Source organism: Vicugna pacos, chromosome 27, assembly GCF_048564905.1.
Source record: "Vicugna pacos chromosome 27, VicPac4, whole genome shotgun sequence".
Lineage (NCBI taxonomy): Eukaryota > Metazoa > Chordata > Mammalia > Artiodactyla > Camelidae > Vicugna > Vicugna pacos.
Window position 1 is genome coordinate 7,537,524 of NC_133013.1, and position 14,277 is coordinate 7,551,800.

The 14,277-nt window shown below is 52.2% G+C and overlaps 1 protein-coding gene across 4 annotated transcripts in view; it reads left to right on the forward strand.

Moving 5' to 3' along the window:
• The first annotated feature begins 487 nt into the window (after nucleotides 1-487).
• PCSK6 (proprotein convertase subtilisin/kexin type 6) overlaps nucleotides 488-14,277 on the forward strand; it is a 160,492-nt gene continuing 146,702 nt past the window's right edge. For 2 of the 4 annotated variants that reach the window (XM_072950676.1, XM_072950677.1), the window contains exon 1: nucleotides 493-1,041. In XM_072950676.1, coding sequence (XP_072806777.1) covers nucleotides 745-1,041 — 297 coding nt within the window. In that variant the 5' untranslated portion in view covers nucleotides 493-744. Of the gene's footprint in view, nucleotides 1,042-14,277 lie in introns of all 4 variants that reach the window. The other 2 variants (XM_072950679.1, XM_072950678.1) reach the window with 2 other exon arrangements.

A 14,277-nucleotide genomic window follows, 5' to 3' on the forward strand; every position in this document is an offset into this window, starting at 1 on the left:
GACAGACAATTGTCACCTCTGTTTATAGGTGGAGACTTGCGCTCAGCAAGATGACACAGATGGGTAGGGGATGGCCTAGGGACTCACAGGCACCGTCTGCCTGCCCTGGTGGGCTACTACCTTGGGGCTGTACCCCTGGGTTTCTCTCGAACCCAGCTAATCTGTCAAGTATCTCTGCACCTCTCAATATGCCTAGTTCTGGACAGGGCCACGACCCTCTTTTCTTGTGACCTCTTTCCCCTAGAATCCAGAACCCCGGGCCAGGGCTAGTCTACTGTCTACTGCTGAGGCCAGCAAGGCTTCACGTGAAGGAGGTCAAAATCAGGTGAGGGAGGCCTCCTGGCTCCCCGAAGGGTGGGCGGTGGCGGGCCTGACTCTCCCCGCAGGCTGGGCACCTGGGCGCGGGATTCACCTGAGATGCCCTCCCCGGGCGGGGCTCGTGGACGCGCGGGGCTGAAGCCGCCCCGGCCTGTCTGGGTCCCGAGCGCCCCGAGAGTCTGCGAGAAGTTCCCGACGGGGGGGCGTTTCCCGGGGGCCGGCGCCGGAGCGGAGCGCGGGCCCAGGGGCGCCGCCGGGCCGCGCGGGCGGGAACGCGCGGCGGCGGCCGCCTCCTCCTCCCTCGCTCCCGCCCGCAGCGGCGGCGGCGGCGGCGGCGGCGCTTCCCCGGCGCGGAGCGGCTTTAAAAGGCGGCACCCCACCCCCCGGCACACTCGCCGCTCGGGCGCCGCGCAGCCTGTCGCTGCCATGCCTCCGCGCGCGCCGCCTGCGCCCGGGCCCCGGCCGCCGCCCCGGGCCGCCGCCGCCGCCGCCTCGGACGCGGACGCGGACGCGGACGTGGGGGGCGCCGGCGGGCCCGGGCTGCGGCCGCTCGCGCCGCGCCCCTGGCGCTTGCTGCTGCTGCTCGCGCTGCCCGCCGCCTGCTCCGCGCCGCCGCCGCCGCCGCGCCCCGTCTACACCAACCACTGGGCGGTGCAAGTGCTGGGCGGCCCGGCCGCGGCGGACCGCGTGGCCGCGGCGCACGGCTACCTCAACTTGGGCCAGGTGAGTGCGGCCGGCGCCGCGCGCCGAAAACTTTCCCGGCCGCCGGCGGGCGCGGCACGAGGGGGCGCCTCCTGCGGGCGGTGTGGGCAGAGGACCCGGACGGCGCGGCCCGCGTGGCCGGGGGTCCAGCTGGGAGCGCCGCGCGCGCGGGACCCTTGGCGGGCACTGGCGGGCGGGCCGGGTGCGACGGGGGCAGCTCCCCGGGAGGGGCCGCCTGCGCTCGGAAGGGTGGCCGGGCTCGGACACCTGCCCTGCCGCGCGGGAGGGGAGCCTGTGGAGTGCGGTGCCCTCGGTGCCCAGTGACCCGGAGGTGCCCACTGAGCTAGAAGTGCCCACTGAGCTGGACGGGCGGCGCGGGACCCCGGATCCTGCGCGCGGGCCAGGGTGACCGCGGCTCCTAGAGTGACGCGCGCGCGGCCTCAATGCCCGCGACTCCCGGACAGAGGGCGGCCTGGGAGGCTCTCTGGACAGCCCGGGACCAGGCAGCCGCGCAAAGGGTCGCAGGCAGGAGTCCTGCGTTTAAAACCCCTCCAGGTCCCTGGTGGCGGTGGCGGGGTTGGGGTAGTTTGCTTTGTCTCTGGGCTTCTGCGCCTGCTCTCTGCGTCGCAGAGTGTTGACCTTAGGCAAGTCACTTCCCCATCTTCTTCAGCTGTAGGGACGGTGACATTGTGTACTGTGCGCGGGTGTTGGGACGATCAGTGTTGTCTGGCAGCGAAGCGCCTGCCCAGGGCCTGACCCTGGCCTGTGAGCCAAAACCCCTCTCGCGGCCTCACCCTGGCTCCTGTTGTCAGTGAGCAAGAGCGGGCAGGCCCCTGGCACGAAGGTGGCCCAACTCCAGAGGACCTCGGAGGCTGGTCCCTTCTTCCCGCCCCAGCCCCGCGGAGTGACAATGGGGCGGGGGGTGGAGGGCGAAGGAGATTGATCCTGATTTATGTTTTTGGAGAGACTGCCGCAGGCTCAGGGGTGCGGTCCCACGGGGGACCTCTCAGTGCGGTTAACAAATCTTTTCCAAACTACACAGAGATGAAGAAGTGACAGAGATGCGCCGGCTCATAATTCAAACCCTACTACAGGCACTGTTACATTTAGTTCCATCATTATCCGTGACAGAAGCCAACAAAGTGTGGTGCGGCCCTGATGCAAATGACATTTCTTTGCATCCGGAGCCCAGAGCTCTGGGGCTGCTAATATGAGCTGTGTGGCCTTCTGGGAAAGCAGACTCGGCTGTTTGAACCTTACTTCGCACTGTGGGCCAGAGGGCATCTGAAAGGACCCGTCACATCCTTTGTACGTCTTGTTTTTGGTTTTGTTTTGTATTTTGGCCACTTGGGTCTCTCCAGACATCGTGTGATTTAAGATTTGCCTTTGGAGAGTAGCTTGGATTCTCTCTCTGGTTCCTAAGTCTCCCTGGTTCATAGTGCAGACTGACCACCTCGCCCCTCAGGGCCCATTGGTTCCTTGTGTCCCCTGTTTGCTTAGGGCTCGGGCTCCTGCCACACTTCACTACTGTGCCCAGGTGGCCCAGCAATTTGTCTTCAGAGAAAAGTGACTCTTCACCTGCCCAGTAAATTACAGAGCGCCTGGGCTTCTGGCTCTTATAATTAAACGAGCAGAGGGGAACTGAAGTCGAGCTGTGAGCTCCCAGACCTTGCACGTGAGAGGCGTAAAACTCCCCCTCCTGACCCCTGTCCACTGGAATCAAAGATCCCCACCCCCCGGCCATGCCGGATCTTTGAGACAACTTCTGGCAGACTCCCTGAGTTGCTTGTGCACCAAGTCTGCTGTCCTCTTTTGGCCTGTTGTTGAGAAGCTTCCTCCGGACACGTACCCCCTCCACTGGGCACATCCTGGGGAGTGCCTCAGTCTGCACCGCCTGGTCCAGTGCAGCCAGGATGGACTGCGCACAGCCCGGTCACTCAGCTCATGAGGCACAGTGTGGGGTGGCACTGTGGAGGCGTCTGCAAACTGAGGGGTTAGCTGGTTTGGGAATCAGAGCTGTGTCGAAGGCAGGCGCACCGCGCATGTGCGTGTGTGGGTGTGTGTCTGTGTGTGCATGCGTGTGTGTGATTACTCAGGAGGGCCTGTGACTCTTTATCCCCAGACCAGCTTTCTCCCCGCCTCCCCCAAGCACACTGCTAATGTGGAAAAGGCCTGGAATCTTCCAACAGCTACCTACTCAATAAAGACTCTTTAAAAACTGTATTTGCCTTTTTCAGCCAAGGAGAATTTATGACTCATAAATAAGATGTAGGTGTTATTAGCTTTGATTGACAGGTGAGTAAACTGAGGGGAAGTTAAGCAAGGGGACGGAAGCTGTTTGCGTCTGCGCAACAAGCGTGTCACCTCTGCCACTTGTGCTCCATGCGCTTGGACTCCCGCTGCTCCGTTTTCTGGCCCGAGCTCTCCTCTGTGTGATGTGACTCTTTCCCCCAACCCTTCGCGGGGCAGCTGGTGTCCTGCCCAGTCCTGGCCCTGACTCACCGGCCTGCTTTTCTCATGGGTCTTTGCGGCTCTATGTCCTGGCTTGATTGTTTTACTTTCTCTCTTTCCTACAACTGATAACCTGACTCTGTTTATTTTACATGGTGCAAAGGTAATTCAGACCAGTGGTTATTCACCTTCCTTTTCTTTTTAGACTCCTGTGGTTTTTTTTTTTTTTTTTTGAGTTTTGTTAGATGTATACACCTATGAAACCACCACCACAATCAAGGTAGCTAACATTTCCGTCACTCCCCAAGAGGTGCAAATTTCAAATTCCCAATTTATACCTCCCCCCGACCCCGGTAACCATAAATTTGTTCTCTATGTCTGTGAGTCTGTTTCTGTTTTGTAGATCAGTTCATTTCCGTCCTTTTTTTAAGATTCCACATATAAGCAGTATCATAGGGTATTTTTCTTTCTCTTTCTGACTTACTTCACTTAGAATGACAATATCCAGGTCCATCCGTGTTCTTGCAAATGGCATTATTTTATTCTTTTTGTGGCTGAGTAGTATTCCATTGTATTTTATCTTCTCTACCACATCTTCTTTATCCAGTCATGTGTCAATGGACATTTGGGTTGCTTCCATATCCTGGCTATTGTAAATAGTGCTGCTGTGAACATTGGGGTACATGTGTCTTTGTGAATTATATTTTCCTCTGGATATATGCCCAGAGTGGGATTGCTGGATCATACAGTACTCCTGTATTTTTTTTTTAAGAGCAGTTTTACTTTCTTTTTGTAGGGGGAGGGAGATAATTAGATTTATTTATTTTTAATGGAAGAACTGGGGATTGAACCCAGGGCCTCGTACATGCTAAGCATGTGCTCTATTACTGAGCTACACCCACCCCCCTACCTTTCTTGAATCTTGGACCCCTTTCAGAGCCTGACAAAGGCTATAGAGCATCAATTTAAAAACAGGCATCACCAGGAACGAGACAAATTAGTCCCTTTTTATCCCTCAACTCGTCATTATACTGGAGGTCCCAGATGGCACAGCACAGATTTTTTTAAAACAAGGAATAACGATTTTAAAGAGTTGGATGTCACTCATGATAGATGACAGAGGAGAACCTGGAGCCTGACTGTGAGGAATGGTGCGAGGGTCCAGCGGGCAGCTTGACCACCGGGAGCTGCCCACACAGCACCATCATCGGAGAAGGTGGAGGAACTGTGGTTCCCACCCGCATGGATGCTGTTAGATACTGAAGAATAAATCTTTTCAAACCGGGAGACTTTCACGGAGAAAGCAACAATACTGTAAGGAAGGGTTGAAAAAAGGCCTGAATAATGGAGAGATCTGTGACAGTCATGGCTGGGGGGATGCTGACTATCACAGGTCCCCTGAATTAAGCTGTAAATTCTGTGCAATCTAGTTGCACCCATAGGATTCGATGTGGACTAGGACAGCACAGAAGGGAATTCTAGAATTCCTGTGGAAGAGGAAGGGCTTGGAGTACCTAAGCCGACTTGGACAAGGGAGGATGGGGGATCCCGTGGGCTCGACCATCGCAAAACCGTGTGATGGAGGCAGTTCAGCCGTAGCCCAGCTGAGGTCTGGGCCACCAGTGGGACTGACCCCAGCCCAGGCACAATTGGGAGCTGGTGCCTGAGCAGAAGCCGCGCCAGCAGATGGGGAAGGGCGGACAGTTCAGTAAACGTGCTGAAAGGACCGATTCCACACGGAGAATCAATCAGACCCTCACTCACACTCCATGGTGATAAATTCCAGATCGGATAACAGGCCCGGACCTACAACTATCGTGAAGTAGCTTCAGGCCTTGGGAAAGGAAGAGGTTTCTTAAACAAGACACAAACAGATCAAGTAACAAAAGGAAGAGATTGATACATTAAAAGTTCTGTATAACAAAGGCAACATAACAGTTGAAAAGCGAGTAGAAGAGTAGGGAAGGTATTTATGACATAAAACACATAGATGAGTGCACAGATTATCTTAAAAGCTGTAAATCAATAAGAAAAAAGAGAAATGCCAGGTAGAAAAGTGGGGAAGTATATGAATAAGGAATTGAATGAAAAGGAAACCCAAATGGCCAACAAACAAGAAAAGATGCTCGGCCTGCCTGGAGCTATTGGGACGATGTAACTTGAGGCAATAATACCATTTCACACCTGTCAGATTGGCAAACTGGGAAACGCGTTAGTATCAAGTGTTGCCAAGGAGGTGGAGGGAGTAGAACTTTCAGATGCTGCCAGTGGGCGTGGAAATGTGCATAACTGCTCTGCAGAGCAATTTGGAGTCGAATTACATCAGCGGGTCCACATTGAGACTTGCAGATGAGAAGGTCTTGCACAAGGGGAGACTTGCACAGGAATGTTCACAGAGGCATTAAAGAAAAAATTTTTTGTAGGGGGAGGTAATTAGGCTTATTTATTTATTTTTAATTGAGGTACCGGGAATTGAACCCAGGACTCTGTGCTTGCTAACCATGTGCTCTACCGCTGAGCTATATCAACACAGAGGCATGTTTTAGAGGAAGGGAAGCCATCAGTAGAGGAATGGAGAAATCAAATAGTCACACCATGGAGTACTGAACAGCAGTGAGAGGAATAAACTCGACATGTATCTGTGTAGTTGAACCTCAGCAATAATGCTGAATGAAAAAGGCAAGTTGCAGACGCACAATGTGATGGTATTTATGTGAATTTTAAAAATCACTAAGCACTGTGTGGAGGGTAGAGCGCGAGGGTAGAGCACATGCTTGGCACGCACGAAGTCCTGGGTTCAGTTCCCAGTAACTCCATTAAAGTAAATAAATAAATAAACCTAATTAACCACCCCCCCAAAAGACCCATAAAAAACCCCAAGCAAAAAAAAGACATAAAAAAACCCCACTAAGCATTCATAAATATGAATGCTTACACATGCAGTGGAAGCATAGACGCTTGGGCTGGAAGGATGCACATCAAATTCTAGTCTGTAGGGGCCTCTGGGGACAGGGGGAAGCTGGGGAGAGGAATTTCAAACTTCATCTGCGATGTTCTAACTCATTAGGCATCGTGTAGGCATATATGGATGTATACAGTGTATATAAATTATATAGCGAGTTACTTTTATGCATTTTGCACTTTGTGTCAGAATAGACCTTGTATGGTAAGCTATATGCCTATATACAGACATGCATGTGTACGTGCATACAATCCTGCATATTTACATACATACATACATATAAACCCATGTAAACCTATGTACATACACGTACACACACAGATACCCATGAAATATTAAAGGGGATAAAAAGAAAAGAAAAACACCCATCAGGCACAGACAGCACCGTGTTCCCATCCATTTGAAGCACATCTCCAGACACGCGCATGCCTGTGGGACCAGGTAAGAAGCCCCTGCTTTAGAAACCCCAGGCTGGGCTGGCCCACTTGTTAAGGAGATGGTGACCTGGAGAAGCAATGCCCAGTGGCAGCTCACAGGGCTCCTTGGACAGAGTTGGACCCAGAGCCCAGCAACCCTGCTCCTGGCCATGCCTTCTCCCTCCGCTTTGAAGTTGATGACTCCAAGAAGAGACACAATAAGACGTTTGCACAAACTGAATCACGACAGCGCAGTGTCTGCTGCTCTTAGAAGTGATGTTTATCTTAAAAGGTGGCGCTTAGACATCAAACTGGCTCTTGCATTTTTGCTTCGCCTGGGGTATTGAGCTCATTTGTTGGTTCTGAGTCTGAACGTAAAATGGTAGGCTGGCTGCCAGGACCCTTCAAGATCTAAGAGCCTTAGATGATTTTGAACTTGCCTCAAATAGTTTTACCAAAAATAGCTGCCGAGCGGGACCTACCTGGCCTGGGATTTCAGGCGGGCCTTCGTAATTCACTTGTCGACAGAGGAAAATTGTCACGCGGCAAACGGCTTGCCCTTACGACCAGAAACCAGCTGAAGCTTTACCTAGATGTTAAAAGGATTGGCCGGAGCGCATTCCAGCGAGTGTTGGGGGCTTGGGAGGGACTTGGTAAGGCCCAGAATAGCAGTCACCTGCGACCTAGTTCTCTGGTATTGATTTTTGGTTGGAGGTTGTCTGGCATTTATGCCCTGAACCGAGAGCCGTGGTCACAGCTGGCCTGGGAGTAGAAAGGGAGAGGTTCTGGTGTGAGCTGGGTCCGGAGGACAGACAAAATCGGGACTGGGAAGACCTCTAGTATCAGACCTTCGTTCCCATATGCCGTCTGTTTCCAGGTGGCAACAGAGCTGGGTGGGCAGGGTCTCATTTGCTGAACTCCTGTCCTGTGTCCCTGGAGCTGCGGTGGAGAGAGGTGGGCGCAGCTGTATTGCAGAGCCCTGGAGCTGGGAATGCCCACTGAGGGCAGCGTCCCAGGGAGACCAGAACCAGGCCGGCGTGGATGGCTCAGCTGACTGGTCCACTGAGTTTTCCAGGGAGAAACCAAAGGTGCACATCAGACACTCACAGACTGTGGCTTGGCCTTGGTCCTGACCGGAAGCCCTGGCCTACACCTGTGCCTGCACCTGGTAGATGTCCCCCCATGGGTGCGATCACTCGTGGACAGGTGTCACCAGGTCTGTTTAACCACAGGGAGACTTGGGGTCCAGTTAAGTTTGACTTGCTGTGGATCACAAGCTGGTGACTGACAGGCCGAGGCCCAGACCCCTCCAGACTTGCCTGGAACCACATCCTTTGGTAGAGCGACCACATCCCTGCATCTCAGACCAGGGCAAGCCATTAGGCAAGAAAGCCTTTCAGCTCTCTGCTGCCGCCGACAAGCGGGCCTATGTGGACTTCCCTGCAGACCTGGCCTGTGTGTGCATGCACACACACAGGTACACACACACGAGGGACTGTATACTGGCATCACTCTGTCGGGAACAGTCTGTACTTGCTCCTCCTCGTCAGCATCAAAACTCACAGCTTTCCATGCGGGAGGGAAAGAATAAACCCACCCCTTGCTAGGATGCAGTCCTCAAGCCCAGGCCCCTCACCTGTCCCTGCTGCTCCCTCCCGCCCCCCTCCGCCGCCTCCTGCTCCGGCCCCAGCTCCTGCTCTCCTGTTCCCCTGACTTCACGCATTTGCTTCCTTTTCGACTTCCTGATGCTGTTCTTTCTGCCTTGAGTGGCTTCCCCCGCCCCCTCGGTCAGCCCCCTATCCTTCCCCATCGCCCTCATTTCCCTGGCTCTGCAGACGTGTCCTTCTGGGCTCCCGGGCCCCCGTCCTCCTGACATTGTCCGTTGGCTTGTCTGTTTCTGCCCTGGGCTCTGGACTTGGTGGCTTGGTGTCTAAGATGAGGTCTAGCTCTGCCACCTCTGACAGCAGAGTCTCCTCCCGGGGGTGGCCTGGGCCCAGCGGGCACGCCCTCATTTTATCATCCGTGTTTGCTGTGTGCTCGCGCTGGTGCTGGGCCCTGAGATGAGCAAAGTGTGGCCCCTGCCCTGCAAGAGCTTCTTGTTGGAGCAGGGGTGTGAGCATTTGTGACTGAGGAAGGTCAGGCTCCCGCCTCTCAGCGCCTCTCAGATGGACTGAACCATCTCCACCCACACCTTTTATCTTAATCCTTTGCTTGTTGGAGTCACTCTCCTTGGAGGCCTGTCCTGTCCTGGATTTATGTGTGTACAGCGGGGAGGAACTGCCCTGAGATGCTCTAGGCTGCTTCTGGGTTGGGTTAGTGGCGCGTTGTGGCCCAGCAGGACCTTGGAGCCCACCGTGGATGCCCCAGACCCCAAGGGTCCCATCATCCTGTCAAATCCTGGGTCTTCCTGATGCCCTTGCACCTCTGCTCTGGGAGGATCTGGAAGCCCGGGTGGCAGGCGCAAGGGCCTCTGTCCAGGGCTGCGAAGAACAAGGATGAATAACCGTCAACTGTCGGGAGGGAGCCTTACACTCCCTGGGATGGGATCAGCAGCTCCGGTTCCCATGGTAACTGGCCCATCAATGCCCTCAGTGTCAAGACGGTGGCACCGCGGAGAGGAAGAAACAGTCTCATTGTCTGCCCCTTGGCCACTTGGGTCCAAACCAGCCACACTCCGCAGGCCCTGACAGCCCTGGCCCGACGTGTGATGTGGCCCTGATGCGCACGAACCGCCCGCTGAATCCGGCCGGAAAGGGGCCGTGAGCTTCAGTTTCCTCGCCCTCTCTGGGGCTTATATTCCTGCCACTGGCCGACATCAGTCACTTACAGACTCCTTGTTGGGCGGCTCAGTCTTCTCAGTGGGAAAAAGTGGCCCACCCACCCCGGGGGTGGGTACCGTGTCCACTGTCGTAATCAGTCCTTGAAAAGGACCTGGATTTCCAGACCTCTGTATGCTGTTTGTGCTGACAGTCCCCGGAGGATCCCCTGTATTTATCCTCCAGAATCTCATTGCTCATGAAAGGCTCATGTCCACCCGGTGATCTTTGTCAGACTGTCCGGGGTGGGGTGCAGTGGACAGTGTGGGGAGGAAGTGGGGGGAGGGCGGGGCTGCCTGCTCCTCAGATGAGGCCCGGGTGCCCCTAGCCTGGAGGAGGCAAAACTGTCCCTTGCTTGACCGTTCTCACCCCGTCCTTTAAGCTGGAAGCCAGCACATTACTGCATTTCCTGCCTTCCCTGGTGCCCAGGCTGCAACCCATTTCCCACACTGCCAACGTGAAGGTGCTTCAGATCCATAAACCCCAGGCTGTCCTTTCCCTGCTTTGAAATGCCCAGAGGCTCCTCTGAGGCAAAGCCTGATGCATCTGGCCTTTGGGGAGTGGGCTGCCCTCTCCCTTCCTTCCTCTCCATCCTCCGCCTGGAACCCGCCTGTTTGCCCCATACTCCAGCCTGTCCAGACCTTTGCCACAGTGGAACCTCCCCGTGTGCTTTTTCTTTGTTTTGCATCTGCTGTTTGAAGCTTCAGGTTTTTAAAAATAACTTATTAATTTTTTAATTTTGGAGGGTAATTAAGGTTTATTTATTTGATGGAGGCACTGGGGATTGAACCAAGGACCTTGTGCATGCTAAGCACGCACTCTATCACTGAGCTATACCCTCTTCCTGCATTTTTTAAAAAATTGTGCATGCATGCATATATTGGCATATATGGGGCATATGAGTGTATACGGATGCACACACATACACACACACAAAGACACAAATATCTTATGCAAATACAATCGTGCAGTTTTGCAGCTTGTACCTCCCAGGTCTCTACCGCCTTTGTGGCGGACTTCCTAGTGGCCACTCAGTGTGTCATTTAGTGACTGGCCCATGACTTACCTTCTCTTTCCCCTGACATTGAGGGCAGCGGCTCCTTTATGACTCCTTGGGGAGGTGGCTCTTGTGCAGCTGGTCTGGAAGGTCAGCATCGTGTGGGGAGGTGGCCGGGCTTCCATCACTGCCTGGTCTCCTGTCCTTTACCCGGTTTCCCCATCCTGCATCACCCACCCTGCAAAGACTCCAAGACTTGATAACACTTGCTCAGTTCAGCTCCTAAGGATGTTATTGAGCATGTTTTCCTGATTTTATAAAATTATACATGTCTGATATGAATATTCTCCCGTTGTAAAGAATTGAAGCAATGCAGGGATATAAAGAAGAAAAATCCCAAATCTCTTTCTTCCTCTCATCCCATCTTCAACTTATTCCTTCCCTTAGGGGCCACCACTGCCCACAGTGAGTATATGTGTGTCCTGCACATGTACAGAGAGGGTGGCAGTGGGGGGGGTTACTTTTACTTAAATGTTTTTCTGCACCTAGCTTTTCTCAGCCTGACAAGTACCTCTTGGAAAGCTTTCCATGCTTATACATGGAGATCTACCTCTGTCTTTCTTTCTTTCTTAATTGAAGTATAGTAAGTTGACAAACTTGCGTTGATTTCTGGTGTACTGCATAATGTTTCAATCATACGTACACATACATATGTTCCTTTTCATATTCTTTTTTGTTATAGATTAATGTAAGATACTGAATGGAGTTCCCTGTGCTAGACAGAAGAAACTTGTTCTATCTGTGTCATTCTTTTAAGGTTTTAAGCTCTTCTGTGGAAGCAACCTATTTTATTACAGCATTTATTTACCGTTGTTATTTGATTTGCCTCCAGGTTTTCTTTTCTTTTTTTTTGTGTGTGTGTTATAAACAACATTGCAGTGATCACCCTTATCCATGCCTCTCTGCACATGTATGAGAATTTCTGGAGGCTATGTCATAGCAAAAGCAAATAATAGTTATAATAATAAATAATGATTCCAGATACCTACTGGCCTCTGTTATGTGCCAGGTAATTTTCCAAGTGCTTTCCTGGAATGGACTTATGTAATCTTAGAAAACCTATGAGGTAGGTGCTGCTATTACCCCGTTTTACAGACGCGAGGCACAGAGAGGTTAGGTAACGTGTCTCGTGGTGACATAGCTTGTACGTGCCAGGGCCTAGGTTTGAACTGAGATGCTCTGGCTTCAGAGACGGGGGAACTGTTGAGGCAGAGTGTGTGACATGTTCTGTTGTGTTTGTTGTGTTTGTTTTGTTCAGTCCCAGAAGCGAGTGAGAGGCCCTCACCCATCCTGGATGGAGATTATCTGTGGTAGTGTTTCCACTTCTTGCAGGTGGAAATGAGATCTCATGGTTGTTTTAATTTGCTTTTTTTCCTGATTGCTATTAAAGTCAAATGCCTCATCGTAAAGTTGTTAATCATTTTACTTCTTCTCTGAATTGCTTATTTTTATTCTTTGCCCGTTTTCCAATTGGGTTCTTCTTCTTCTATCTTAATCATTTGTAGGTGCTGTCTCTAGATTGTGGGTATTAATCTCTTGTTTGTGAATAGATTGCTGCTGTTTCTCCCATCTGTCATTTTCCTTGGTACTTCATTCAGAGGGTCTGTTTGCTTGCTTGTCTTCTGACTTAAAATCTGCAGTTCCATGGGCTTACAAGACTTTGGGCTCTTCACTTGGTTTAATTCAGAGGTAGACAAGGCAGGGTCCCTGACGACGATAGGACCTTAAGTAACTATTGCAAGAGGCATCGTGAAAGCAACACAGCAGTACAATCCAAATGCTTTAGGATAATGGGAGAGCCGGGCTGGTTTTCACCTGGGAAGTCCGGGGAGGCTTTGTGACGCGTGGCTTTAAGGGTCCAGGGGATGGTCATAGGCAGAGGAATTAGAAGTGGGGAGTGGTGTTGCATCAGGTGGACCATGGGCAAGAGCGTCAGTCTGCATCCCGTCGGGAAGCAGCTTCACCACCATGGCTCCGAGGGGGCTCTTATGAAGACATGCGAGTGGGGTTCAGGGAACCAACAAAGATGCTGACCTGGAGTGATGGGGAGCTGCTAACTGCCTGAGGCTGAAGAGACAAAGGGAGACCTAAGGTTATTCGAGCCCCAGTGGAGGGAGGAGACAGCCCCCTCCTGGCACCTCCTGTGGACTGAGCCCTTGGGAAGGTGGCCCAGGAGGGCAGGGCAGAGAATGGAGAATCACTGGCACAGTAAGGATAAGGAGCGAAAAGTTCTGGGTATGTTGAGAACTCAGCGGACACCCTGATGTCAGTAGAGGGGAGGGGATTCATTTGCTGCTGCTTTTGTTCAGCAAGTGCTCATCGGTGCTGGTACAATGCCTGGCACGGGGTGAAGGACTGGGTCGCAGAGACACCAGGCTGGCAGAGCATCAGGGATGTAAGCCTCGAGGTACCACTCTTTCCCCTCCATGTGCCCTCATGGAAGGGGACGGAGGCGTGTGGTTTCAGCCCCGTTAGACCCCATGTACCTGGATCTGAGCCCCCTTGTCCTGGTCAGAGTTTATTTAGGTCTGTCTGGCTGAGGACAGATTTTAACACGGAAAAATGTGTCCATTTTTGGCCCCTCCTGAGCGTGGTCTACACACATCTTGATCTTCTGCTGTTTTCTGAAACTTAAGCAAACAAACATAAAAGCCCTATTTGTGTGCCTCTTGATAAAGTCTGGTTTCTGTAAAAGGAAAGGAAACCTTGTTTCTGTCCTGCTCTCAAAGTAACCGTTCATGCCTGAGTTCGTTAGCAGTCTTTTTATGCACGTCTCTTAATGTCTCATTTGCAGGAATGTGACACTATTAGCCTCAAACAAGAAGCGGGATTTGTTTCAGTGGCTGGCACAAGTTTATGTACCACGACTTTGCCAATTTAGGACCCTCACAACCCTTCATTGAAGCACAAGATGCAAAAGCCATCCATGGGGATGGATGCTTTCTGTTCCCATGGAGTTTCGTGTCCTTGTACAGAATGAATTTGTTAGCACTTTCTAGGTTTCTTTTTCTCCCTTGGTTTGCTTTTTCAAGGAACATGGTTTTCTGCCGTACTCTGATATCCGGCCACACCAGGAACATTGGAAAACCAAATTGTTCCTTCTCACACTAAATAGTCTTGAAACCCAAAGGAAACCCCAGAGGTAGGTGTGGGTTTGCAACGTCTAGAAGACGTTTCTGTGAGGCTCCTGTTCAGGGGCCGGGATTTAGCACCCCACACAGTGACGCACGTGTCACCCCTACTCTGACTGTGACGAGGTACATTCCCAAAATCTAACCAGGAAAGTCTTTCCACTTTGCATCTGGAGTTTTACTCACTACGAGCCTGGATGTGTTTCTGTTTTCTTCTTGTGTCAGAAGTTCATTTGCTGCCTAGAACCACGAAAGATCCTATCTTCAAGGCAATTTGTTTGTCTTAACTAAAAGTTGGTTTTACTTTCCAGCAACTGGTTTCTTTCCTGAAGTTCATCACTGATGGTGCTTTTTTTTTTTATTGAAATATAGTCAGTTTACAATGTTGTGTCAATTTCTGGTGTACAGCATCATGTTTCAGTCC